Source organism: Balaenoptera physalus, assembly GCF_965194825.1.
Source record: "Balaenoptera physalus genome assembly, chromosome: 19".
Taxonomy (NCBI): Eukaryota; Metazoa; Chordata; class Mammalia; order Artiodactyla; family Balaenopteridae; genus Balaenoptera; species Balaenoptera physalus.
The window spans coordinates 50,553,043-50,579,837 of NC_138900.1; the positions used below are offsets into that span (position 1 = coordinate 50,553,043).

The window sequence follows — 26,795 nt, forward strand, 5'->3', positions numbered from 1 at the left end:
GTGCTGAGGGACGTCCTCAAGGATCTCTACCACCTGCTGAAGCACGTGGTACGTTTGGAGCCCGATGACGTGGCCAAGCTCCATGCCCAGCTGGCCCTGGAAGAGCTGGATGAGATAATGAGAAACTTCCTGTTCCCACCACAGAAGCTGGAGAAAAAGATCATGGTCCTGCCATAGACCAACCTCAAAGGACATGGAGGAGGCAGAGGGACCAAGCAGCCAGAGCAGTGCCCAAGCCTTCAAGCAGGTGGCCCCACTGCCCCTTTGGTGCTGGCAATATGGCTGCCCCTGGAGGTGGCTTTATGTCTCTGGTCATGTGTGTCTTCAGGCTGACCTTCCTAAAGCATCTATTTAGCCATCCTGCATCCAGCCTGAAGTGTGTGCCGATAAAAGACAAAAAGATTACAGATCTCATTAATCTGCACATTTTTCACTGTCCTGTAGCATTTAGAGAAGGATGTCTACCTGATGGCAGTATATTTTTAACACAACCGGTGGAATTTGATTAATTGACCATTCTCTTGTGACTTGAGTAGAAGAGGTTGGCCCACCCATGTGTCACATGTCTTGATATTCTTTCATGGTGAGATTGTCCCTCTTGTAATGAGGAGCAGCCAGAGCTTGTCATCCTTGGATGCTCAAGAGGCATTTCAGGGTACAGAGATGCAATTGTAGGTAGGGAGGGAAAGGAAATTGTTATCAAAACATGCAAAACTGGAATAAAACTATCTTGGCTGGAAAGAATAACAGGTCTGAATCTGGTCTTCTGCTTTTGAGATGGAAAGCTATGGCGCTGAGGATTTGATCTCCAGAAAAGAGAATCAAGCTGGTTGAATCTTCCAGAGAAGAAAGGTAAGTGCTGTGTTTGCCCTCCCAGGCCATTTTCTTTCACTCCCTCTGCTACTGTTAGCACAGAGTTGCCCTGATTATAGGAGAAAAGAGCCACAAACATCTCAGATGAGAGAGTTTATATCCCACCTTCAGTCTTCTGCTCCGTGAGAAAGAGGAATGCTTAGACAATGTGTTCGTACTAAATGCCTGTTGGAAAGTGCATTGTGTATTGGTGACCTGATGCCAGGTTTACTGAAGTCATTTCACAGGTAGCACTCTAGACGTCTTTTTATCTATTTATATATTTTGGCTACTGAATTTTGATTGCAGCTAAAAGAGAAGACAAAGAGGACATACTGGATGATTGCTTCAGACAACCCCTCCCAGTCGTCAACACCTTGGTGAGGCTAACCCAGAGTCCTTAACCAGTCCTCAGCTCTGCAGGGCTGAATTTTATCACAGGGTTCTATCCCCACTCTCTGGTGACCAGGCCTAGCAGAACCAAAACACAATTTCCCAAAACTCTCAGGTGACTGAAGGACTGTCTACAAGCAGGCCCACTTGTCAGTTAACATCAGGCTGTTTTCTTCTGGCCAGATTACAGACGCGTCCTTAGCTTAGAACCTTTGTGATGAGCATCCGTTTAAAGAGGCCAGCTCACAGACAGCTGTGGCCCCCAGGTTAGCCTAGAGAGCAGTGAACAAAGGCAGTCAGGTGTTTTCAAGGAATATTTCCGTTCAGCTAAGGTAGCTGGATTATTCCATTCTCCAAATCAAGGATGTCTAGAAAATCAGGATTGGGCTTTCAAATCAGAGAAGAATCTCCTTTGGACCAGCTGGATATACACTAAAAGTTTTTATTTCTTGGCCTTCCTCTAACTAAACCTCATAAAACCCACTTAAGATAATCAGATTAGGTATGTTAGACGGTTGGTTTAACTTACTTTATTTGCATTAAATGTATTTCAGTTCTGAGGACATATCCTAATTGATCAACTTGATTAGACTGAGACACTCTCTAAACACCTAGTCTAGGGAGCGCCTCACAAAGCATTCTGGTCCCCTTATCTCCATTTATAAATTGCCTCTTAATTTGAATTATTTGGCAACTGGCTAAAAGCATCTGTTCTTTATTGATTTTGATGGATTCAGTTTCAGAGAGTGACCTTTTCTGTCCTTGTTACGAAACTCAAGGGGAGGATACCTTAATGTAACCCTTCTAAACACCAGATATGACCAAAATATTAAAAATTACCAAATTGTAAAATAATCTCCCATGTTTATGTATATAGATATATAGATATCTATATCTATATATGTCTCCATCCTTGAGAAAGAGCATGAGAATTGAGAGCTTTACGATAATAAAAACGCAAAACTTAAAAAAAAGAAAAAGGCACAGAACTCCAGGGGCAGATGGCAGGAGCAATAGTGCCACTTTCCTGCACAGGCCCGTGAGGTGTGTCTGGCTGTGTGTAACAGCGGCGTCCTGTGCTTGCCTCCCGCCTCCGCCCGTCTCGTCTCCCTGTGAGGCCACCTTCTCCTGCTGCTCCTCCGGTCTCCTCCCTGTGTCTCTGCCGCAGAAGCTCTCCTGGCCTCGCACCTCCAGTCCCCTCCACTGCATAGCAGTCTGTCCCACGCCCCCTGTATCACTCATTGGTCTTTTACTTGCCCCCCTTCCCTTCCCTGCTTCTTCCTCCTCTTCTAGGCCACCGGCACATCTCCCTTGGTCTCCAGAGGATGGCACTGTGGCAAGAGACAGGCAGGGGCCCAAAGCTGTGGCTGCAGCCAAACCCCAGGCTCTCTGCCCAAGTGTCGACTGGTTGATCAGGTTAGACTTACTGGACATTCTGGAGAGTTTCCCTCTCTGCTGTTTTGTCCTTCCTCCTTGGCACAAACTTACCCTTCTGCACGCTTTCTGTTATTTAATCAAAAATCTCTTAACTTGCACTTTGCTCCTTATCATCTCTCCAAACACATACTTTTCCATATTTTCATATTCTTCTTTCTTCACCTCTCTTCTCCATTCCTTCACTTTCCTATGGCTCTGCCGACCCATCCACGTTTAAGGGCTGACCAGGGACCAGGAGGGTAGGAAAGCGAATCACAGACAACGACAACAATTTGTTGAGCACCTACTATGTGCCAGACGCTGCACCAGGTGCGGAGAACACTGCAGTGAACAAAATGCTTACCTTCAGGGGAAGCTTACGTTGTAGCAGGAGGAGACAGGCAACAAGTAAGATAAAGAATAAAGCAGGCTATCAAATGGTGATAAATGCTCTAGGGAAAAATCAAGTTGGGAAGGAGGGGTGAGGAGTGTATGGGGTGAGAGCTGTGAGTTTGGATAAGTTGTCCAGAGCAGCCCTCACTGAGAAGTTGAAGTTTGAGTAAGGATCAGAAGGAGGTGAAGGAGCGGCCATGAAGGTACTTGAGGGAAGAGCGGTCCAGGCAGAGGGAGTGGCAAGTGCCAGGGCCCGGAGGTGAGAGAGGAGGGGCAGTGCTGCTGAGCCCGGTGAGCGGGCAGGAAGTGGAGCAGAGGGGGCGCAGGGGGCGACGTGCCGAGCAATGTGGGGCCTGTGCACCGCTCGGAGTGAGGGGGCAGCCACAGACCTGTTTCCACCTGAAGCCCCTTCAGCTTGTTTTTGGAAAGTGCTTTGAGGCCAAGATGATAAAAGCTATAAAATGGGAAATATATTGAGCCAGAAGGAGTTCACATCCAACCACAGTTTTTTCTCAGTTTGGAAGCGGTGAGCCCCATCCCCTTTCACCAACCCCTTCTTTGGCAGCAGCCGTTTCCCCTCGTTGGCCCCAGAAGAAAGAGGACAGCAGACGGGTTGGTCTGGCCTCCGTCCCTGCTCTGCTCCATCCCTTTGTCTGTGAGGCTGTGAGTGAAGGGAGCCCTGCCTGCCGCCTGCAGTGGAGGGATGGCCAAGACACGTGAAAGTTGATCAGTTGGTTGGGGGATGATTCACCTGACCTGTACAAAACCAGATTGGCTTCTGGAGTCTCTTTGCACAGAAATCCAAAAGCTCAGCTGGAATTTCGGTGGCAAGGGAGAGTCAAAACGGGAGCTGAGTTCCAGGGTGGGCTGTGGGAGGCAAGCCACTCTGCCCTGACCACGACGGGGGCGTGGGGGGTGGTCTTCTTCCACTGCCCCCTGGACAGCAGCAGGCGTGACCTCTAAGGGCTCTGCTGTGTCCTCCAGCAAGTTGTGCAGCCACAGAGCTTCTGCAGTCACACACGGCAGCCTCCCTGCAGTGCGCGGCACCTCACTTCCACGCACCACTCTCCTCGGAGCTGACTGGCCACTTGGGGGTTGGGGAGTTGTCTTCTTAGAACACCGGCTGCTGCACTCTTCCCTGTTGGCGGGGCTCAGGGCTGTGCTCAGCGTACCCCGTGCCTGCCAGCAGGTGTAGAGGCGGCGCAGACCCGCACCATCAGCCCTGGAAGGGGCTGCACCCACTTATTTGAAGGGTCATCCCTGTTGTCCCTCCCCAGTGTTCTTCATGCTGACTCAGGTAGGTCCGTACTCCCAGGAGGCTCAGGTATTACCTGCCCCCACCCCCATGACACTCTGCAGTCCCTGGGGGCATAGAATAGCAAGATCAGTTACTCTGTGTTTCCTTTAGTTTGGAAGGTCGTTTTTTACCCATGAACTTGTATGATACAACAACATCGTGGAACAGAGAGGCAAACTATTGTTATTCCCTTTTGGTGGAATTTGGCCCAAGTCTCCTGGGGGGCTTGAGGCAGACTCTTTTGAACATCTCTTGAATCCTATGGAGCCTCTCCCCCCAAAATTAGTATAGCAGCAAAGCCCTTTCAACTAGAGCACAGTTTGGGAAGCACTCCGGAGCTCATATACACACAGGAGCCCCGGCATGTGGGTCCCACGAAGCAGTCATTGGAACTCCGCTGACACGAGCTGAGGGATGCCGACCCTGTGCTGGCCCCCTGCCCTCAGAGTGCTGAGGAGCGGCAGAGCCCTCAGGTACAAATGCCCTGGCTGCGTGCGTGTGTGTGTGTGTGTGTGCGCACGTGCGCGCAGATTATATGTTTTATGAATTAATAACAAATTTAAAGTATATGTAACAAAGAAGAATTCGCACAATCTCACCTCCACTCCTACCCCAAGGTTACCACCGACCAGCAGTTGGGTGTATATCCCTCCAGATCTTTCCTTCCTTTCATCCTTTTCCCAAACGAACACGAATATACATTACTGCTTTCAAAAACAAAAATGGGATTGTCACCATAAAGAGTGTCCCATAGATTTTTTTTTAGTCACATACCTTGGAGACACTCAGTACTTACAGCCCCCTCTCCCCTGTGATGTGGCGTGTCTTCCATTGTATAGATGAGCCACAGCTGCTTTAAGCATTTGCCTCTTGATGGTCAGTTGAATTATTTCTAAGTTCCAGTGATTCTTCAATGATTCTCAAGCATAACTCTTTGCATACTGAAGTGTTTCTATAGGATAAGTCCTAAGAGGTTGGAAGGCTGGATCCAGAAGATATGAACATTTTCAGTGTTCCTTCCAGCAACACGCTTGTGCCGATCTACGTTCCGCCATCCTCAGCTGACACTGCTTTAATAGCCATGCAGTGCAGGTTCAGTCACCACAGCAAAGTGTTAACACCATTCTCTAAATAATTCAGGCCCAGGAAATCTTCAGGGGATGGAGTTTTCTGTGTATCAAAACCACCGGTAGGGGCACAATACCACTTTGCAAGTATGCTCACCGGCAGCCGAAGTCCAGCTACGAGTACTCGTCCTGGAGAGAAATCCTGAGCTCCAGCAGGTGTATTCAAAAGAGCTCTGACTAGGCTCTCAGCTCTGAGACTCCGTCCTGAGTGTTAGGGTATGCCTTCTCATGGGGTTTGAGGTGTCCCCAGGATAATGACCACGGTTTCCACACCAGACTCAGGACATCGGGTCTGACGGCCCCTTAAAGTATCAGGTTCATCCTGTAAAACCCAGGATGAATGATTGCTGTAGCTCTACATCACTGTACATCATAATCAGTTAACACTATAAAGAGCTTATTGTGCTCTTCTGTACACTTGACATATATTAATCCACTAAATCCTCACACTGGGCCCATGAGGTAGGTATTATTATTTTTATTAATTAATTAATTTATTTATTTTTGGCTGCGTTGGGTCTTCGTTGCTGCACGCGGGCTTTCTCTAGTTGCGTCGAGCGGGGGCTACTCTTTGTTGCAGTGAGCGGGCTTCTCATTGTGGTGGCTTCTCTTGTTGCAGAGCACGGGCTCTAGAGCGCAGGCTCGGTAGTTGTGGCGCACGGGCTTACTTGCTCCGAGGCATTGTAGGATCTTCCCGGACCAGGGCTCAAACCTGTGTTCCCTGCACTGGCAGGCGGATTCTTAACCACTGCACCACCAGGGAAGTCCCGAGGTAGGTATTATTATTATCCCTGTTTTACAGATGGGAAAACTGAGGCACACAAGAGGCTAATTACTTGCTCCAGATTACGTAGTTAGTGAGAAGTAACCAAACCAGTATTTGGACCCAGGCAGTCTGGCTCCCAAGGCTGAGCTTTTAGCCACTGTGCTTTACCACCCAATAGACACTATATTTCCAAGTGGTAAAAAACTGTTAATATAAGTGAGGATAAAGACAGTGGTTCCCTGCTTGTTCAGATGGACCATGTATGTCAAGATAAACCTCAGCCCCGATTCCCTCCAGATAGTGTCCACGTACATCAAAACCTAACCTCAAACACCAGAACTTGTTATAAATCTTGTTTTTGACCTTGTAGTTTGCCCAGCAGCCAGAGATGATATTTGCTAAAGCCCCCCAGCCCACCTGCTCCTGTACTTTGGCAGGTTTTGTAAATTGCTCATTGAAAGGCCTATTCTTCTTTCTGGGGGTGGCTAAGGTAGTAGACCCTTGAAGCTGCCGCGTCGTGTGTGGGAACATAGAAAATGTAGTAAGGCTTCCCATGAACTCCAGTCAGAGCCCAGAAATGTCTCCTTTGAAGGTTTGTTGTTTTTTGTTTGTTTTACCCTTTTACCTCCTGTAAGCAGGGTTTCGGTTCTCAGATTTTGGTATCTCAGAGTGATAACAATGGATCGTTTTAATGCTTGTGTATGTATTTCTCGCATATATACGTTGATAGCTCTATTCCATACCATTCCTTCAGAGAAAATAATGAGACTGGAATTAATGGCTGTATTTTGCAGAAGGGAAAAAAAAGGTCCAGAGAGATAAGTTCTTGCAGATGGGAAGAGAAAAAGGGAGAAGCGAGTGAGTGCACTAGAGCAGAGAAACTTCTGACTTTGCTAGAAGTCTTTGCTTCTGCTTTGCTAGTTCTTATAGGAACCAGTTAGCCAGCACCTAACTCCATCTCAGAGATGCAAGGGGGCTGAGGGTGAGAGTTGTTGGTATTACGAGAGGAGGGCAGTTTGCGGGGCAGCTTCGGAGCTGCAGGAGCACCCTCTCTGCTGGGGAACTAGGAAGAGCTACCGGGCATTTAAGTGGTTTATTAAATGATGTAAAATCTAATCTTCACTGTCTGCCTTAAGAGCTAAAACCTGCTCAGAACAGTGCCTGGGTGGGGCACATTCACACACCCCTTTATTAGACCGCACACCACTTTCCAAACTTCAAAACCTATGGTGACCATGTTAATCTTAGGGAAGGGCCAACCTGAAATTAGGCTGTCTTTACTAAAAGAATAGTGGTGCTGATGCTTCGAAGAGCTGGGCCTGGGGTGAGTCCCCCTGCCACTTTCCAAAGAAACTGTATCAGTGCTGTTCAGAGAGTGCAAAGAACAAGGCTCCAGCATCAGCCATGTGGGTGTTTCTCTGTGGCCGAGGCCAGGACCATGTGAGAGAGAGTCGTGGAGACTCCATGCCCCAAAAGAGAGCGGCCCAGATCCACTACCCTAACCCATCCTCTAGGTAGGAAGAGCCCTCAGTGTGCAGAAGTCCTGTCCTTTGTAGAACAAAAACTAATCCTAGTTGTTTTTGGCAACTCTCTCCTCCATGGCTTTCCCCCAGTTCTTCTGGAAAAAGCCGGCAGCACCTTTGCCAACAAAAAGATTATATCAACCCAATTCCAGGTAGATTCGGAGATCTGGGGAGTGACGTGCCCAGCTGGTCCTGTCTGCCCGCCTCTGTTTCTCCTTGGCTCTCCCTCCTAATTTCCATCTCAAATCAGTGTCTTATCTCCTTTTTCTTTTTTTTCCTTCTGGCTTAATAGCTCATTGGTTCGTTGTTAAGTTTTTAAGGTCACTTAATTCAAACAAGTGTGGCAGGCATGGTGCTGGAGGAAAATGGACAGATACTTGTACGCTCTGGAGCTCACCTCTGGGACTGGCTGTCTGTCTGCTGTCCTCCCAGTGCCAGAAATGCACTTGCAAACCCAGCTGAGGAGAATCCTCAGGATGTGTTCTCACTGCTGCATGTGTAATAGAATCTCCTAGGGAATTAAATAAAAAATTCAAGCCTGGGGCTCACCCCCAGTGATTGTGACTAAATCGATCTGGGATAGGGTCCAGGCATTAGTGTTTTTCAAAAAGCTCCCCAGGTTTTAAAAGTCTAATGTGCAGCAGCCAGACGTGAGGACCACTACATTAGCTTATCTGGTGAGAAAAGAGGAGAGAGGGAGAGAGAGAGGGAGTGGGAGGGAGAGAGAGAGAGTGTGAGTGTGTTAGGGGGGTATCCTAACAAAAAGAATCTGAGAGTGGGACATATTTTGGGGGGTCTCTCCCCACGAAGGAGCCGACGGGAACTGCCTCTACCCTCAGCTCTTCTCTAATTGCTTTTTTGGAGGATCCAGCTTCAGACCTCCTCTGTGACAGTGACTAACAGTGTCTTTAATCAAGAAAAAGGACATGAAGCAGAAGCGCCAGCACATTTAAGAACTGTGGTTGATGTCATTGTAACGAAGCCAAATGAATTTGGAACAAGGTTACCTTAAGTGGCTTTGTTCTTCTCCTGCTGATCCTGCAACTGGGGCTGTAGGCTGGGATTGCATCCCGCTCAAGTCTGGGAAAGTGAGTGTGCGCTTGTGTAACGAGCAAGTATGCGTGTGTCCGTTCTGTGTACAGTATGTTACACGCACGTGTGGGTGTGGACGTACCCACTGGTACTGGCATGGGGGTGGGTTTACAGCACCCAGAGGAGACAGCCTCTCCCCGGGCAGGAGTGCAATGCTGTTGACATCATCATTCTTGGAAATACTTTTTTTCAGGAAAAGCATCCTTTCAGGGTACTACTAGAGCCCACATTTAGTGCACCTGCCTCCGTTCCCCAGGATCACCGCGACCCTGGACAAGGGGCTGAGTGGGGCTGACACCGGCTGGGCCGTGCCAGGCAAGCCGGTGCCCTGGCTCTGGGCTGTGTTGCCAGGAGGAAGGAAGAAGGAGTCTTTTTATAATTCACTCAGAGTTGCTGGATGAGCAGGCACAGCTCTACATACTGCCCTCTTCCCTGCAAAAATTTTCTCAAAGGAACAGTGGGAGGGATTTAAATAAAGCAAAGTGCTGGAGTTTTGGCTACCACTGATCCTATATCCCGGCCCTCCCAACTCTCCTGCTTTCTCGGTAGACTGAGGTTGCCAGACTTTTTCACATGAGCCCGTGTGTGACATGGGCTGTATCCCACCCAGCGCTAGTTGAGAAGGAAGTTCTGTGAATTTACAATTCATATCATTTTAAAATAATCTTTTTATTACAAGACTATTATACTTATTTATAGAATGTTTGGAGAATACAGAGAAAAGGGCAAAGAGAAAAGACTCATTGTTCTACCATCCAAACAAACCTGATCTTAATATCTGGGTTAATTTCTCTCCTGCCCTTTAATTCATAGGATTCAAAAGAAAACAACAACGTAAATGTACTCATTCATACATGACAATTTTTGTATCCTGCCTTTTTTACTTAGCATTGCATTATAAGCATTTTTGCCTATTCCTACATTCTCTTCCCGAACATTACATTATATTTAGTAGCTGCACAATATTCTGCCAAGAAGGTAGGTTATGGTTTAAAATCGCCTTCTGGATTTCTTTCTGCATTCACCTGGGGGAGGGAGAGGAAGGAAAGATGGCCAGGAAGAGCTTTTCCTGTTGAAGATTTCAAGAAAACATCTCCAGGTCTGGCTTGACACTTGGTTATCGTTCTGTGTGCCCTTCTAATCCTGACCTTCAAGCCAGCATAAAAGAACCTAGCCCCTTAGTAGGAGCTGGCAGCTCTGCCTCCAGCAGAGCAGAGGCCCTTTAATTTGAAATGAAAATGACTCTTCTATCCAAGGAGAGAGACTGGAGTTAAAATCTGACCATTGTAACTGCAGGACAGAAAAGTCCTTAAGCCTGCTTCTTCAAACGTAGCACCTAGAAATGGTACTGATTACAGAGTACTTGTCGGTAAGAGGGAAGAGTTATGAAAGGGTAACTTTGTTTGGTAGTAGCTGCCTTGCCGTTGTCAAGGCACACACTTTCCACTTGGAATTATGTATGAACGAGTGTGGTAGATTAGGCTGCCTTGAGGAGGAGGCCTGTGTGGTCAGCTGGGGGGCATAACCAGCTACTCTCTGGGGGCCAATTTAAATTCACCTCTATTACCTTCAAGAGGTTTTGATTGTGGTCAGCCCAGAGGAAGTGGATGGGATGAAGACTGGAGGGGTTGGGGGAGACCTGGTGGCTTGGCTGCCATCCCCCATTCTGCTTGGCTTCGCTAGAGGCTGTGGGCTGGATGCCAGGGTGGAGCACTAAAGCGTGAGGTCAGACGGGGAGGGGGCAGCCTGTGGAGCTAGAACATCCCTCCGCCCCTCCCCCGCCCAGTCATTCACTAGGCTACCAGCGGAGCAAAGCGACTCCTGGTTACTGGCTGGCAGGGTTGTCCCGCAGCTTCAAGCACGAATGATGACAAGAAGGATCGAATGGCAGGCTCCTATTGGCACAAAGGTATTTGAGTATTTCATGGGTTTGGATTTGAAAATTAGTTGAAAGGTGAAATATATGTGTGTGGTACTGTCAGCTTCAGTCATCTCAAACCCTCCAGAGCTTTGAGAATGGCACCCTCCACCCTCCGAACTGTAGAAGTCTCTTTTCCTTGATTATTCCTCCACCTGTACTCTCACTTGTGCCCAAGATAGTTGGCACTGCCTGCCCTCACCTCCACTTCCTGAGGGCAGCACCAACAATTCTCACAGCTGCCCTTTCTCATCCCTTTTTTGTGGTTTATCTGCCTCCTAACAGGTCTCCTACCCCATTCCTAGTCCTTACCCCAAAACACCACTGGCTCAGCCATCCCCAAACAATACTTTTAACCTCTTATTACCTTGCTCTGACATCTTCAGTATTCTCTGTTACCTACTGGATAAAATCCAAACTCCTTATTCAGTCATCCAAGGCCTTCCAGAATCCATCCCTAGCTTCCTTCTTCTCTGCAGCTAGACTTTATCAGGCACTTTCTACAGAGCAGGCACCATTGCAACTTCTTCAGTGTAAATTTCTTGTTTCATCCAGACCTCTCTTTGCTGGCCTTCAAACACACCTCACCCATTCCTCTACCTACTCTTGTTCGTAAGCTTTGTTTCCTGTCTAGAATGCTGTTGTCTCTCTACACAGTCAGCTCAAGTCCTCCATGAAACTCTGCCCAGCCCATACCAGCTCACAGAGATCTCTTTCCCGAAATCTTCAAACTCTTGCAGTTGGATTCTCTCGTCAACATTTAATTATAAACTTTCTTGTACGGTGACTTAATTTTTCAAGTATATTTGTCTTCAAAACGGATAACCATCTAGATGGCAGGGACCAGCCTGAGACTTCGCAGTGCCAAAGCATCCTTCTCTGCTCAGAGCAGGTCTTCAGTGTTTGGTAACTGAATGTTGAAATGCCGCGTGAATCTTCTGCTACAGAGCTGAATAGGAGGTTTACCCTCTGGAACCTGTGTAAAAGCCAATTCAGCAACCTCTGAATTCACATTTTTAAGTAATTGGGTATGGAATTAGTCCTATTTCTAAATCCCCAGTGGTAAGCAGAGATAAACGTGAGCTTTATTGTATCAGCCCCTTAAGGATTCCCCTACCCATCTCCCCCTGAAGAGATGAATGCAAATAGGACAGGGCAAAGTGGATGTTAATTACAGGCAAATCCTGCCGGGCCACAAAGGTAAAGGCTCTCCAAGCTGCCTGATAACACCAGGTTGCTGGCCCTGCAGACCAGAAAAAGAGAATTTGCTCCCCGGGGGAAGCCATTTAGGGGGCCAAGGCAATTGATATGGGCAGACTGTTTACTGTTCTCATAATACTGTATCTGGACGTGCTGTTCATTTCGGAGGTTTTAACTGACTAGTGAGGTTGTGCTGTACCAGCGCACCCCCTATAAACCTCCCTGGAACCAGCTGAGTGAGACAGGCACTAAGCCTGTGGGACAAATTTGGGGCCTTAGAAATTAACTAGGCATGAGATGATCCTGCAGCAGCCCCAGGAAACTTGCACCCAAGAAGTCATGTTGCTGTGTTGCTGAGGGCAGACGGGACCTTTCCGAACTGGCTGCTCCATTCCTTGAGCGTCTAAACAGGTCACTTGCAAGCAGCCAGTTGGTTGGATCTGACTCACAGACACATTTGGCCTGGCCTGTGGAGTGTTTTTTAACGTTTGAATTAGTAGCTAACACTTCAATATGAGGAGATTTCACATAAAAATCTGGATTTCTGGCTTCTCAACAACAGAGCACCTGGCCACGTTGGGCCCTCCCTCTCAAAGGGACATCTCCTTTAAATGGGACCTTGGCTCCCCACCAGGCCGATGCACTCATTTTTGTTGCCGCCCAGCCCCTGCTTGTTTTCCCTGTTCTAAAATTTTGCAGATGGCAAATTTGGGTGGGAGGTAGAATCAGATAGCTCCTCTAGTCTCTGGCAACTCCAGGCTCTGTGATGCCCCTGGATGTAGAGGCGGTGGCCTAGAGCTCAAGGAGTCCGTAATGCAATTGAGACAAGGCATTTTTCACGAACACTGATCTCTGAACTTCCTGTCACCAAGTGTCACGTCCTAGAGGGACAGGCATGTAGAATCCATAGCATCGGCAAGCAGATGCCATTCTCTGGTTGAAGTTGGCTGCAGTTAACCTTTATTGAGCACTTACTCTCAGTCAGTCGCTTCAATCCTTGTGACAACACTGTCAAGTAGATACTCAATCCCATTTCTGGGATGAAGACACTGAGGTTAGTGCCACACGGCTAGTGGCAGAACTGACTCCAGAGTCCTCCTCTTAACCAAGGGCTTCTCTCTCCACCTGTGCATTGTTTGCTCTTATTAGGGGCCATCTGAGGTTCAAAACACATTCCCATTGCGAATACTAGTTTTAAAAAGCACACAAAGAATGTTTAAACCATGTAGCATATTAGTGATGATTTTCTCAAGCAAAAGCCAGAAATGATTTGGTTTATGTAACACAAGATGCGGGTGGGTGGAGTAGGTGTGCCAGGGCTCTGCTTGCCTGGGGGACTGAGGGGTGAGCTCTGTGGCCCAGAGTGAGTCAGGGTGAGCCCCTAAGACTTCTGAGAGGAGCGGCTTACAGATTGCAACTCAGGTTCCTATAAATTTGTTGCAGCTTGGAAAAAGTGATGGAAATTGTCCCAGGTGTATCTGGAAGATATGTAAATTTGTTTTTTACTAGTCTTCAATTATAATACCTCCAAAATTTTCTGAGATTTAGAAACCCAGCGTGTTCAGCTGGTTCTAAACTAACTTCCTCTGCTAAGAACTCCCCACCTCCCCCCAACCCCATGCGACCTCACCTCACCCAAGTCTAGCACCAGCTTTTGGGAGCTTGGAAACCTCTGGTGATGAGATCAGTTGGGAATATAGGAGGTCATGGATGTCGGAAATAAAGGTGTAAAAAGGAGAGGAGAGTTGGTTTTGGCTTTAGGACACCGGAACTTCCAAGGTTCTTGGAAAACCATTGCAGCTTTTGAAAAAGCGTTTAAAGTCATCAGCGCCCCACTGCGGGATTCAAAGTTAAGCTTGTCACAATTTCACAATTGTTAACACCTTTGACCAGTCTTTTTGTATTTAACAAGTATTCTCTTCTGCGCCTTTTTTTTTTTTTTTTTTTTGGCCGGCAGGAGGGTTCTGGGCTCTGGGCTTTAGGGAGTACCCTATACAGCGCACAGTCCCTTCGCTACCCGCTCGCCTGCTTTGCAGAGGAGGGGCAACTGAGAGTCACAATTTTGGAAGCCCTTATGGGTTATACTGAAGTTAACTACGCTTCAGGTTCTAGGTTGAGCACAATGACCACCTCCCCCTGGGCAGTTAGTTGGTCCCGGAACGAGCGCGGAGGAGCTCGGCTTTCGGCCCCGGTTGGGGAACCCAGTTTCGGAGGGTGCGGAGACTCTTGAGTCTTTGCGAACTGGAGTAGCCGCGTGCACTCGGGACCCTGCGTCCCACCGCCCGCCGGCCGCGTGGGGCTACCTCCGGCCGAGCCGGGAAGGAGGTGCTACCTCGCGGCCCTCGGGGGAACCCTCCCACTCTCCCCAACTTTCCCGGCCCCAGGGCCGGAGGAGGGCGCCTCTCCCGGCGGGGACGCGCTCGGTACTTAAAGGCGGCTCGGCGGGGCCGGAGCTCTTCAGTCGGAGCGCGCGGTGGCGGCGGCGCACGGTGGAGCGAGGCGCGGCGGCGAGGAGCGGGAGGAGGGGCATGGAGCCGCCGCGGGCCTGCTGAGCACCGGAGCGCGGGCAGCCGGCGGCACGGTGAGCGCAGGCCCGGCCGGCCGGCCGGCTGCCTAGGAGGGGCGGGTTGCGCGGGGTACCCGGGCGCGCCGGGCTCCAGGGGTGTCTCTTGCTGAGCCCCGCGGACCCCGCCGGCTCCCAGGGCCGTGCGGGCGCGGCGTCCAGCGCCGGCAGGCGGGCTGAGGGCTGCGGCATCTCCAAGCTTCCCGGCTCCCGTTCCTGCAGCCCCCTCCCCGCTGACCCCTCCTCCCTTTCTTCCTCCATCCTCCTTCTCCAGCCTCTCCTCCCTTCCTCCCTTGTGGCTCCTGTTTTGTGAATGGATTGGGAGGCGGGCGACGGTGAGGGGCACGAGGCTGGCTGGAGTCTCTCCCTGCCCCAGGCCCGCCCAGGGGTTCGCACCTGTCCAGGCACCGAGATGCTCGGCGCCCGGGTTTCTGCGGGTCAGCCGGGCCACGGCCGCACGTACCCGCGGCCTGGGCTCCCCTTCCCTTGCGGGCTCGGAGGGGCCGGGAGGGCGGCCGGGCGCAAAGGAAGGAGCCCCTACCCCGCGCGCAAGTTTCCACCCCGACGCGTGTGGGCCCCGCAGCAGGGCGCACCTGTCAGCTGGAGAGGCTGCAGACTGGGCAGCCCCGCAAAGTGTTGGGAGTAGATTGGCGGCGTGCATCCTTGTCTGGGGATTTTTTCTTTCCCTCATCTCTGGGGGTGGGGGGAGGGCTTAGGGAGCGCCCCCAACCTCTTGCCCTTGAAGCCGGGTGCGCGTTAGCCTACCGGGGCCGAGCTCTCGTGGATCCCTTCCGAGCGAAGGGTATGGGGGGCAAGAAGCTCCCTCCACCGGCCTGGGGGTGACACGGCCCCCTGTCTGGGCAGGGCCACCTGAGGCAGAGCCCCGCACCAGCGCCTGATTGCACGTGGGGTCTCCAGCTGCGGGACCTTCTTGGGTCCTGTGTGGCGTAGGGGTGCCGAGGTAATGTCTCCACTTCCTGAGCAGGGGAGGAGGGTGTCCCGCCTGGGAAAGGAGGGGGCCGGCGACACCGGGGACGCCGTCTTTGTCTGCAGGCACACTTTGCCAAGGTAGCTGGGGCCCCCGAGGAGATGAGTGAGGCCTGGGTCGACTGATACCTTGGGTTTTCCGTTCCTTCCAGGCTGGGTCTTGGGAAACCCGCACGTGGGTGTGGCCGGCACCGCCTTCGCCAGAAGGCGAGGCTCTGGCGTGGGCGAGAAGCCTGGCCAGTGCCTTCCCGGCTGCGTTAACCTGGTGGGCACCGCCTCCGGCACTGCACCGAGGTGGGGCGCCAGCGCCCGGCAGGTCGCTGGGTTGGCCTCGGCGCCCCCTGCCCTTTCCCAGAGAGCAGGCGGGCAGTAGTGCCCGCAGCGCCCCCATGGCATGTGAGCTCTAGAGGGGGGCGGGGGCGTTCCTGGGCGGTGGATGCAGGGCCTAGGGACCCCTGGGCCGCAAGCGCGTGCGATGGCTGCGGGCTGGGGGGGCGGGGGAGAGAAGGAAGGACGGGAGTGCAGAGGAAGTACGCGGCAGGCTCCCCGGGACGGCGGGGCAGAGCGCCCAGAGGCCGCGCTTCCCGGAGAGGCGAGGCTGCCAACAGCACTTTCCGGACCGAAGCTGCTGGAATGCTGAGGCCTGAGTCTCCGGCTGATTGAGGCACTAACTGCGTGTTCCTTACCCCTCCTATGTGAGAGGTGGCAGGGGAACAGACCCCCGGCAAGAAAGTGTGTTTGTGTTGAGGTGGGGGTCAGGAGTTGGGTTTAGTGAGACTTAGACTTGGAGCAAGCTTGTAAGTGAAACCTCATTGTCTGCAAAGGGTGGGTGGTGGTGGTGGTGGAGGAAACAGGATTCTCCAGATCAGGCAGGTGGCAAGGAGGGGAGATGGGGAGAAGGCCTCAGAATGGAGGGCAGGGAGCTGGCCTCATCAGCCTTCTCCCATCCCCATCCACCTCCCCACTTGGGTAGTCTTTCAGGGCTACTAATCAGTAAAATGATTTACCTGAGACCTATGGAGCAAGAAACCATTGGAACCCCTCCTGGGGGGGATGCTAAGTCCCAGAGAATTTGGGCAAGGTCAGGCAGCCAGGAGGTAGTAGAGCTGTGTCTCAAGCACAAGACTTCTGGTTCCGAGTGCTAGGCTCTTTTCATTAAAAAAGCTATTTCCAATTGGGCAGATGCTAGGAGCCCTGACTTAGTTGCAAACAAAACCTGGCAGCATTTTCAGGAGTGGCAGGGCAGGGGGACGTGGACAGAGATTCCATGTGGGCGCTAGGACCAAGTAGATGGGGCTTCCCAGGCAGCCACCCCTCCCAGGCCGCTGCAGTGGTGGCTGCAGTTCCCTCTGGTGCCCCAGTGCTGGGCTTCCAGGAGGGCCGTCCACACCCCAGCGCTCATTTCCTCTTCTTTACCTTGTCTGCTTTTCCTGATTGCTTTCCCTTTCTTTCCTGCCTCTCAAATAAATGAGAAAAAGGTGAGAAAGCAGAGAACATAGGGAAACTTTCTCTTACCGATTTAGCTGTTTTGAGAAAGGGAAGCTGTTTCCTTCTTTTTTTCCTCTGGCATCTCTGTTTCCTATCTTTTCCTTCCCCACTTTCTTCATGGGCCTCATTGGTGTAATCCCCTAGTGGGTATAGGCCAGGTAGAGGCTGCCTACCTGCCCCTGCCCCCCCCCCTCCTCCCTCTTCGTGGCCCCTCAGGTGCTCAGAGCTTCCTCTGGCCTCAGGCTCACCCCTACTGAAGCTTGCCTATGAGAGCTTTGGGTCAGGCAGATCCCAGTTCTGCCACCAGCTAGGTATCACACAGCTCTCTCTGGCTTTGGTTTGTCTAACAATAATAAATGCTACTTTAAGTGCTTTACATATGTAACCCATTTAATCCTCAAAGATGCTAGGAAGTTAGTGCTGCAACCCACATTTTACAGATGAATTAACTAAGGGGTAGAACACAGTCACACAGATAGTGTCAGAGCTGGGATTTGAACCCCAGTAGTCTGGCTTCTGAGTCTACAGTCTTAGTCATGCTCAATAAATGGTCATTGTTTTTATTAGTGGGTCATTTTCCCGGTTCTGGGCCAGGCCCAGAGAAAATGCCCCCACTGCCATTGACCGGGGATGCTGCCTCCGCCTGACACACATCTCCCACCTTCTCCCACCAGATGCCGGTGCAGCTGACAACAGCCTTGCGTGTGGTGGGCACCAGCCTGTTTGCCCTGGCAGTGCTGGGTGGCATCCTGGCAGCTTATGTGACAGGCTACCAGTTCATCCACACAGAAAAACACTACCTGTCCTTCGGGCTGTACGGTGCCATCCTGGGTCTGCACCTGCTCATCCAGAGCCTGTTTGCCTTCCTGGAGCACCGGCGCATGCGGCGGGCAGGCCGGCCACTGAAGCTGCCCTCCCCGCTGGGGCGCTCTGTGGCGCTCTGCATCGCTGCATACCAGGAGGACCCCGACTACTTGCGCAAGTGCCTGCGCTCAGCCCAGCGCATCGCCTTCCCCGACCTCAAGGTGGTCATGGTGGTGGATGGCAATCGCCAGGAGGATGCCTACATGCTGGACATCTTCCATGAGGTGCTAGGTGGCACCGAGCAAGCCGGCTTCTTTGTGTGGCGCAGCAACTTCCATGAGGCGGGTGAGGGCGAGACGGAGGCCAGCCTTCAGGAGGGCATGGACCGCGTGCGCAACGTGGTGCGGGCCAGCACCTTCTCGTGCATCATGCAGAAGTGGGGAGGCAAGCGAGAGGTCATGTACACGGCCTTCAAGGCCCTTGGTGATTCAGTGGACTACATCCAGGTAAGCGTGCCTCCCTAGGTGTGTGTGGACATGTGGATGTGTCCAGCCAGGCAGGCATACTCTCCTGGGGACTTTTAGGTCCAGTCTAGGCCCTTTGTGTTGTGCACATTCCTCCTCTGCACTTAAGAAGGCAGTAGGCACCATGGTTCTCAACAGCAGTCCTGGGGTCAAAAAGACCTGGGAGGGAATCCTGGTTCTGCTGTTACTTAGCTCTGTGACTCTGGGCAGGTCTATGGATTGGTATCCCAGTAATAGCAAATGAGTGTAAAGTGTATAGCATTTACTTTATACCAGACACTGTTGTAGGCACTTCATACATTTTAGTTCTTTTAATCCTCATAATACTCCTAGGAGATAGGTACTATTATTATTTCCACTTACAGAAACTGAGCCTGAAGCACAGAGAGGCTAAGTAACTTGCCTAATGTCACATGGCAGTAAGGTGCAGAGCCAGGATTTGAGCCCCGGCAGTCTGTCCTTGTCCTCTGTGCAATACTGCCTCGATATTGGCAACATGGGGATGAGCCTCTTCATAAAGAAGTGTGGGGAAGAGCAAAAAAAAAAACATGCTCCAAAGCACTCAAATAGTTTTAGTTATGGGCTAAAAAGTCCAACTCTTCCCGGTGTCAAGTTCTTATCTGTGAGGTGGAGGGACACGTGCGAATCATCCCCCAGCCCGATTTTGCAGCCATCTTGGCAGGGCCAGGACCCTGAACAGACCCTGCCTAGCTTCCAGCCAAACCAGGCATTGACACCAGCCTGGAAATTTTATTATGTTGACAAGGTTAACATTGCTCCAATTTTCTTTTTCTTTTTTTAACTAATTTTATTGTTGGCTGTGTTGGGTCTTCATTGTGGTGCACGGGCTTCTCATTGTGGTGGCTTCTCTTGTTGAGGAGCGTGGGCTCTAGGTGCGCGGCTTCAGTTATTGTGGCACTCAGGCTCAGTAGTTGTGGCTCGCAGGCTCTAGAGCACAGGCTCAGTAGTTGTGGCGCACGGGCTTAGTTGCTCCGCGGCATGTGGGATCTTCCCGGACCAGGCTCGAACCCATGTCCCCTGCATTGGCAGGTGGACTCTTAACCACTGCACCACCAGGGAAGTCCCCTGCTCCAATTTTCAAATAACAGAAGCTAGAGAAAACTGATGAGAGGTCATGCATTTCAGTACCAAGTAGAAACTGACACCCAGGACCCCAGATTTCTGGTCCAGCATCCACTGTCCACTCCTCTGTTCCTGCCCTTCTCTATCGCTTGAATGGATAGCGGCTGCTGCAGTAGCCCAACTACGTGCCAGCAGTCTTGCTGACAGCATGTTGCGTACTCCAATATTCAAATTTTCTATACTGTACCCACCTAAAATTAGCTTGCCACAGATTTTTTGTTTTTGGCTGTTTAGAAAGTTGCAGTGAGAGTTGGCATATTTGTCTTTTTCTGTCTTCTTAGGCCCAAGGACCTTCTCAGCCTTGGAGAGGGAGGGATGTGAGACAGTTCTTGATTCTGCAGTTCACCTAGGGTCAAGGGGCCTCTGAGACTTGCCTGGGGACTCAGAAGATTTAGAAAAAGCCCTTGAGCCGTGGCACATGCTCAAGCTGTCGTGACTCTGTCATCTACTCCCTTGAAGCACAGGATCCCCCCAGACCTGCTCTACCACACCTCCTCCTTTCCTCTGTGCTCTGGTGGATCAGCAGATAGGCTCATGCACCTGAGCCAGCCTTTCTCTTGACGGCTCTGGGCTCACTGCCTGGGGCAGCCCTGGGCGCCAGTCATTGAACACTCTGGGTTTCTGCCTGTCTTCATGAGCCCTGCTGAAGGTGTCTTTCTCTCTTCGGGAGATAACCCTGCTCCAGCCAGTGGGGAAACTCAGGCAGCCAAGAGCTCTATCTTTCCTAACCTTGCTCAGCTGGAAAGACCTCCCTGGGGTGAGGGAAGCCAAGCAGCGTGAGGAATGAGATAGGGTCATGGCAGGAAGTAGTCTTGAGACCAGCAGCCCTGGGAAGCTTGGCCTATAAGCTGAGGGGGCTCTGGGAGTCTGGCCTGAGGCTCCCTGGGGCCTTCCCAGTCTGGGCCAGGATTGTAAGGATGTGTCATTGTGCAGGTAGGAGGGAGTGGCTGTGATGGCTCTGCCTGGTTCCCCCTCTGCCTCCTGCTGCTTGTCTATGGCCACTGAGTCTTCCAACGTGGAGAGAGAAAGCATAGGGTTGGAGTGTAGAGGGCAGCCCCCTTCCTGAAGGCTAATGGGCTCTCAGCAACTTTAGTAAAAGGATTTTAGGCTTTTGCAGAACAGGGTTTGGGCTTATCTGTGGATACTGTTCTTTGCTCTGTCAGGGGTCAGGAAACCAATTCCTCTACTCAGTGGTTATCTGGGCTTTCTGTATCATCTAAATTTTCTAGAAAACAGAGGAATCAGCCACCAGGGTAAGTGTTCGTAGCCCAGGTTCAACTAATAACAATAACAGGCCACCTGTTAGAAATAAACCAGGAGTCTCCCTAGGAAAGGCAGGCAGGTGGGCAGGATTTGATCCAGGTCCTGATTGGAGGTAGCTGGTGCCAGCTTCCAGGCCCATCCAGAGTAGAATCTACGTGAGAGCAGCCCTTGGCCATGCTGTGCTCTGATCTGGGAGACTTGGCCAACAGAACACAGAAGGCCTGGCAGCCTCATTAGAGGTCCTGTGACTGGGCTAAATACACCCTCCACTTAGGCTGGTTGTCTAAGAGGCCAGAGGCTGAAAACAGGGAAGACCCTGTTCTTAATAATCCTATGAGCAAGCTTTGGGCAGTAGCCTCTGGCAGGAGCCATTTCTTGGCCTTCTGAGAAATGTCTGCTGGCCCTGGTCTAGCCACAATGCTTGTCATCTGATTTCAATGACTTTTTGAAGAAAAAATATTATTTTGAAGAGAAATAATATTTTGAGAAATATTTTAAGACCACTTCTGAGGAGCCTGGCTCTGTAAGGGGCTAAAGATTTGTCCAGTGCTAAGCATTTCTCCCTTTCTGGGCCCAGCACTGAAAGTCTCCCGGAGATCTCTCTCTCGGTCTAGTGGCTATCAAGCCTGGTACCTGAACTCGTTTTCTTACTTTCCTTTGTTATTCATTTCACCCCTTCTATTTAGCATAGATTTCTCTGTTAGTGGCTTGAAGTGTATCATGTGAAAGGGGGTTGTGTGTGTGTGTGTGTGTGTGTGTGTGTGTGTGTGTGTGTGTGTGTGTGTGTGTGTGTGTGTGTAGACCTGAGGTCAAAATGGACTGACAGTGCATTCCCTCTGCAGGTGTGTGACTCTGACACTGTGCTGGATCCAGCCTGCACCATTGAAATGCTTCGAGTCCTGGAGGAGGACCCCCAAGTAGGAGGAGTCGGGGGAGATGTCCAAGTAAGAAGTAACCAAGGATTACTGGGGGAGGGGGGGGGTCTGGATTCTTTCTGCTTCTTAATCTAATTGGATATGCTTGGGAAATGGGCATCTTGACTTCCTAGTGTTTTGGAGGGGTGTTTCCTCTTTGACAGTTTTCAATGGTATCAAAGGGCTCACCTGCTACCCAACTCCTTTCCTGTTCTTTTAAGTGGGGAGAAATCACTTAACAGGTATATAGAGAGCCTATGCTGCTGGGAGGGGCACAGTGTTCTGAGGCCATCCATCCTGGAGGGGGCTTCCATTTTGGCCAATGGTGCAGCAAGCAACTCCGAAGTTAGACCCCTGAGAAACCCTTGCTCTTAGGGACGTTGCACTGAAGAGCTCCGGGCAGTATGGTACAAATAAAGGGTCAGATCTTCTTCCAAGGGTACTGCTGGCAACATACCATGTCTTCCCAAGCTTTCCAACTGCAGAAAGGGTCAGGATGGGTGGCTGGGGTGTCTGCTTCTTTCTCAAGCCTTTCTCTTGGCCATGACCACAGGCTGCCTCCTGAGATTGAAGGTGGCTTTGACTGCTAGAGCAACTTCATTGGGACAGTCGGTGCAGATGACACAGAGGAGAGGTGGGGCTGGTGCTGGGGAGAGTGACTGGGTATGGTCACCTCCTCTGAGCCTCTGGTTTCCCAGCTCTGGCTGGGCGAGGACTCAACGGCCAGGAACTGGAGCAATGGGCTCCAGAACTTGGGGTGTAGGGAGGCCTCGTGGTCTCTGGTGTCTGTCTCCTGGGGCTCATGTCCTCAGGCAAGGAGGCCCAGCATCTCTGGTTCCCTTGCAGATCCTCAACAAATATGATTCATGGATCTCCTTCCTGAGCAGTGTGCGGTACTGGATGGCCTTCAACGTGGAGCGGGCTTGCCAGTCCTACTTTGGCTGTGTGCAGTGCATTAGCGGGCCCTTGGGCATGTACCGTAACAGCCTCCTTCAGCAATTCTTGGAGGACTGGTACCATCAGAAGTTCCTAGGCAGCAAGTGCAGCTTTGGGGATGACCGGCACCTCACCAACCGAGTCCTGAGTCTCGGCTACAGGACTAAGTACACAGCTCGCTCTAAATGCCTCACAGAGACCCCCACCAAGTACCTCCGGTGGCTTAACCAGCAGACCCGCTGGAGCAAGTCTTACTTCCGCGAGTGGCTCTACAACTCTCTGTGGTTCCACAAGCACCACCTCTGGATGACCTACGAATCAGTGGTCACGGGTTTCTTCCCCTTCTTCCTTATCGCCACGGTCATACAGCTTTTCTACCGTGGCCGCATCTGGAACATTCTTCTCTTCCTGCTGACAGTGCAGCTGGTGGGCATTATCAAGGCTACATACGCCTGCTTCCTTCGGGGCAACGCAGAGATGATCTTCATGTCACTCTACTCCCTTCTCTATATGTCCAGCCTCCTGCCAGCCAAGATCTTTGCCATTGCTACCATCAACAAGTCTGGCTGGGGTACCTCTGGTCGAAAAACCATTGTGGTGAACTTCATTGGCCTCATCCCTGTGTCCATCTGGGTGGCAGTCCTCCTTGGGGGGCTGGCCTACACAGCTTACTGCCAGGATCTGTTCAGTGAGACGGAGCTAGCCTTCCTTGTCTCTGGGGCCATCCTGTACGGCTGCTACTGGGTGGCCCTCCTCATGTTGTATCTGGCCATCATTGCCCGGCGATGCGGGAAGAAGCCAGAGCAGTATAGCTTAGCTTTTGCTGAGGTGTGACGTAGCCCTCAAGCAGAGCGGGAAAAGTGCAATGGGTAAGGGAGGGAAGGGGAATGGAGAAGATGGGGTGGGAGGGAGGAGGGAGTGCTGTTTTAGTTTTTTAATGGTCCAAAGGACAAATGTGAAGTGCAAAGAATGGTGACTGTAGTACGGCCTGGGCCAGCTCTGCTTAGAGGCAAGTCCAGCTCAGGGTGATGGAGGAGGCATGTATGTTTTCAGGCCGCCTGTCTGCTTGCCTCTGTGCACACGGTGGCCTCTGGGCAAGATTCCACTTCCTCCCCTGAGATCCAGAGGGAACTCAGAAGTGTGCTAAACCAAACAATAAGTTCCATTCAGTGGCAGCTTCTGATGGGTGAGTAAGCAAGGAGGGCCTGTGGGAAGCGGTTCTCTTAGCCCACCTGAACAAAATCAGAGGTGGTGGGAGAATTTCTGAGATCTGGGCCAGCTAGTTAACATGTCCCCGCCTCGATCTAGTTATCAATGCAATAAGATTGTGCCTGAAATACAAGGCCCAGAAGCCTGATCTTTGGGCGTCAGAAAACAGGGTCCAGGAATGGTGCTTTCTTATGTGAAGTACTGCATTCCACATCTCAACATCCCAAGGATGAGCCAAACTAGCAGGGAGTTAGCTCTGGACTGCTTTTAAGTGTGAAGTGTGTGTGTCTATATATATGTTAAAAAGGAAAGTTTGCCAGGAGGAACAAACGGTGGTGGTGGTGCTAAAGGCCATAGCTCAAGGCTCTATGGAGGCCTTGAGCTGAATGTATTCTACCTGGAAATTGCCCAGATATCTAGATTGTCTTGTCTGTGATCTCTGCTGAGGAGGTAAAATGTTTTCGTCATCTACCAGGAAAATTAAACCCCAACATGCTCAGAAAGGAAGTGAGGGCTTGGGTATTTCAACCTGTACACTCCTGAATTCCGCTCTCAAATTCACCTCCGACTGAGTCTAAAACAGCCTCCTCACTTCGCTTCGCTTCACTTCACAGTGATAGTCACCTATTCCACCCTCCTCCTCATCAGGTAAGTTTTTCAAGGTGGCGAGTGACACAGAGCCTGGACTCTTCACAGGCCCCTCTGCAATAGGCAAGCCTGCCCTCAGCACGTGGGGAAAAACTATGAGGAGCCTCTGACCACACTGGCTACAGTCTTGGAACTGCCTGGACAGATTCCTTGGCAGCCGAGCAGTACCCATGACGTTCAGGCTACGGTTGCTGACAATCACCTCTAATGGAAAGCTTTTCAGTGTTCCCTAAGGGAACCCTCAATCCAAGCTGGTCATCGTTGAGACTGTCCATTCTCTTCAGTGGCTTCTCCAGGGAATTCTTACAGCCAAGTTGTGGATAGTCACTACTGCATTTGCTTGCTTCTGTCCAGAAACCAAACTAGGAGATGGAATTGGTATCTAAATCCTAAGGTTCTTCTCTTCTCTCACGCCTCTCGACGCTGTTTGATTTCCCTCTTTTTTGGAGGGGGAGTGAGGGAAGGCCATTGTCTACAGATTTGCAATCCACAGACTGTTCTGAGCTCTTGGGTTTGAAAACTGCGATATTGACTAAGCCTTTGACTTAAGAGGTTGCTTGCTCAAGTGTGCTTTCTCGCCAAACATCCACTCTCAGAGGGGCCTGCTGAGCCCTCAGAACCAGCAATAAGGTGGAGAGTAGTCGAGGGGGCAAGCCTCTAGTGTGCCCAGGTGCTTCCTACGAAGGAACAAAGTGTGCTCTGAGCCAGACTGGCAAACCCTGGTGCTTCCCTTCATCTCCCATGAACTCAGGGGTTTTCCAGCTGCAGCGAACACTGCTGCATCACACAGACCTTGAGTTTGTAAGAAGACGACGGCTGGTTGACATCAGGCCTAATCCATGAAGGCTGGGAAGAGGCGGCAGGCATTTGCTGAAGGCAGTTGTTCCAGGCTCTTCCGTGTTTTTGCTGGCCAAGAAGTAAACTATTTTGAGCACTACAATGGAAGAAATCTGGTCAGCCAACTGCAGAGCTCAGACTTCACTAAGGGCTTGTTTTACTTCAGCTTTTACTTGAAGGTTAATGTAGGATGGACTCCCAGATGGAGAACTCTTGGCTGTCCTACCATCAGCTCTGCCTTGCTCTGTGACAGTCAACCTTCTCCAGATCAAGAGTAGGCAGGTACAAGTAGTGGGCCCACAACGTTTGACCTCAACTGGTTTTTCTAAGTTATTCTGTACGTTTTTCAGCAGCGAAACCAAACTGGGTCTTCAGCTTTATTCCCGTTTCTTGTAAGGGAAGAGCCTTTATACAATTGGACACATTTTGGTTTTTCCTCAATGAGAATTTTAATCCTCTTTTGTATTATTTCTACAATAATTTGTAAACGTATTTATTTTTACTTTTTTTTTTTTTTTAAACTTTCAGGTCAGATTTTTTATACTGCACTTATTTGTCAAAATAAAGATTCTCACATAATGCTGGTACCTCTGAGCTCCTCCCTCCCTCCTTGTACTTAACAAAAGCTAGCTCTTTATTCCAGTTTCAAGATTGGTACTTGAGGAAGAACTAGGTTTGCCAAGGAAATTCCGGTGGAACTCAGAAGCAGGTAAGTTGTCACAGCTGCCTCTGGACCTGGGGAATACAGTAGGTCTACCTCAATAACTGCACACCTATGGTGGCTTAATTTTTCATTGTAGAGAGTGGACGGGGTCTTTTTGGTGAAATTACGAGCCAGTGAGTGAGCCCTAGTTAACCAGCTAAGGCTAAAAACCAAAGCTTGCTTCCTCCTTGAAAATGTCATTATCTGGAAGGTAATGTAGGACTGTGGCCAAGCTGAAACAATGAAAAGCAGTGGGTAAACTTCCTTCCCTGTGGAACAGGTAATAAAAAGGGAGTGAAATCAACAGCCCTCTCGTCCCATTTATTAAAGAAACAGTAAGAAAAGGTACAATGCAGGAAAACACCAACCATCCTTTCACATCAGGCTGAACGAAGCACAGTGATTTCTCCCCTTCATTCCCCCCACCCCCACCCCAATTCCCATAACCCCATCCACATCAGTTGAATTTTGAGGTTCTTTGATTGGGAGTACCAGTGGAGAGGGAGTGGGATGAGCAGTGGAGCCTTGATCCTGGCTTCCTCTAAGTAAGTCCCAGGAGAAGGGAGCTGCAGGCCCGGTCAGGCAAGCAGAAATTTGGTGGCTCTCTGAAGTGGTTGCACTTCCCTGTTTTGTGTTCCAGCCCCCAGGGGAAGGTATGGCAGTAGAGGGTGACCAGGTCAGTGCTGCTGAAGCATGGTCCGCTCACCAACGCAACATTTCTAGACAGCAGTGAGCTGATTCTCCAGTGGTGAGCAGGGGACCGCGTATGAATTGGAACCTGCAGGCCAATGTATCCCTG

General features: G+C 50.8%; 3 protein-coding genes across 6 annotated transcripts in view; 2 read left to right on the forward strand and 1 right to left on the reverse strand.

Annotated features, from left to right (window-relative positions):
• Nucleotides 1-747, forward strand: part of TANGO6 (transport and golgi organization 6 homolog) — a 180,804-nt gene extending 180,057 nt beyond the window's left edge. Inside the window, exon 18 of the mRNA XM_082436039.1 lies at nucleotides 1-747. Coding sequence (XP_082292165.1) covers nucleotides 1-177 — 177 coding nt within the window. The 3' untranslated portion in view covers nucleotides 178-747.
• On the forward strand, nucleotides 730-26,300 carry HAS3 (hyaluronan synthase 3). 4 transcript variants are annotated; one of them, XM_082436079.1, is made up of 5 exons: nucleotides 746-852; nucleotides 1,162-1,232; nucleotides 17,690-18,325; nucleotides 21,592-21,693; nucleotides 22,510-26,300. In XM_082436079.1, exons 3-5 carry the CDS (start codon nucleotides 17,690-17,692, stop codon nucleotides 23,431-23,433), a joined length of 1,662 nt encoding a protein of 553 aa, XP_082292205.1. In that variant the 5' UTR covers nucleotides 746-852; nucleotides 1,162-1,232; the 3' UTR covers nucleotides 23,434-26,300. The 4 variants fall into 4 exon arrangements, with proteins under 4 accessions (XP_082292206.1, XP_082292205.1, XP_082292203.1 ...); XM_082436080.1 differs by lacking the exon at nucleotides 1,162-1,232 and having other exon boundaries at nucleotides 730-852; XM_082436077.1 differs by lacking the exon at nucleotides 746-852 and having other exon boundaries at nucleotides 871-6,250.
• DERPC (DERPC proline and glycine rich nuclear protein) overlaps nucleotides 26,292-26,795 on the reverse strand; it is a gene marked incomplete at its 5' end in the record, with an annotated part of 2,454 nt that continues 1,950 nt past the window's right edge. Inside the window, one exon of the mRNA XM_082436081.1 lies at nucleotides 26,292-26,792. Within this exon, the coding sequence (XP_082292207.1) occupies nucleotides 26,716-26,792 (77 nt within the window). The 3' untranslated portion in view covers nucleotides 26,292-26,715. The remainder of the gene's footprint in view (nucleotides 26,793-26,795) is intronic.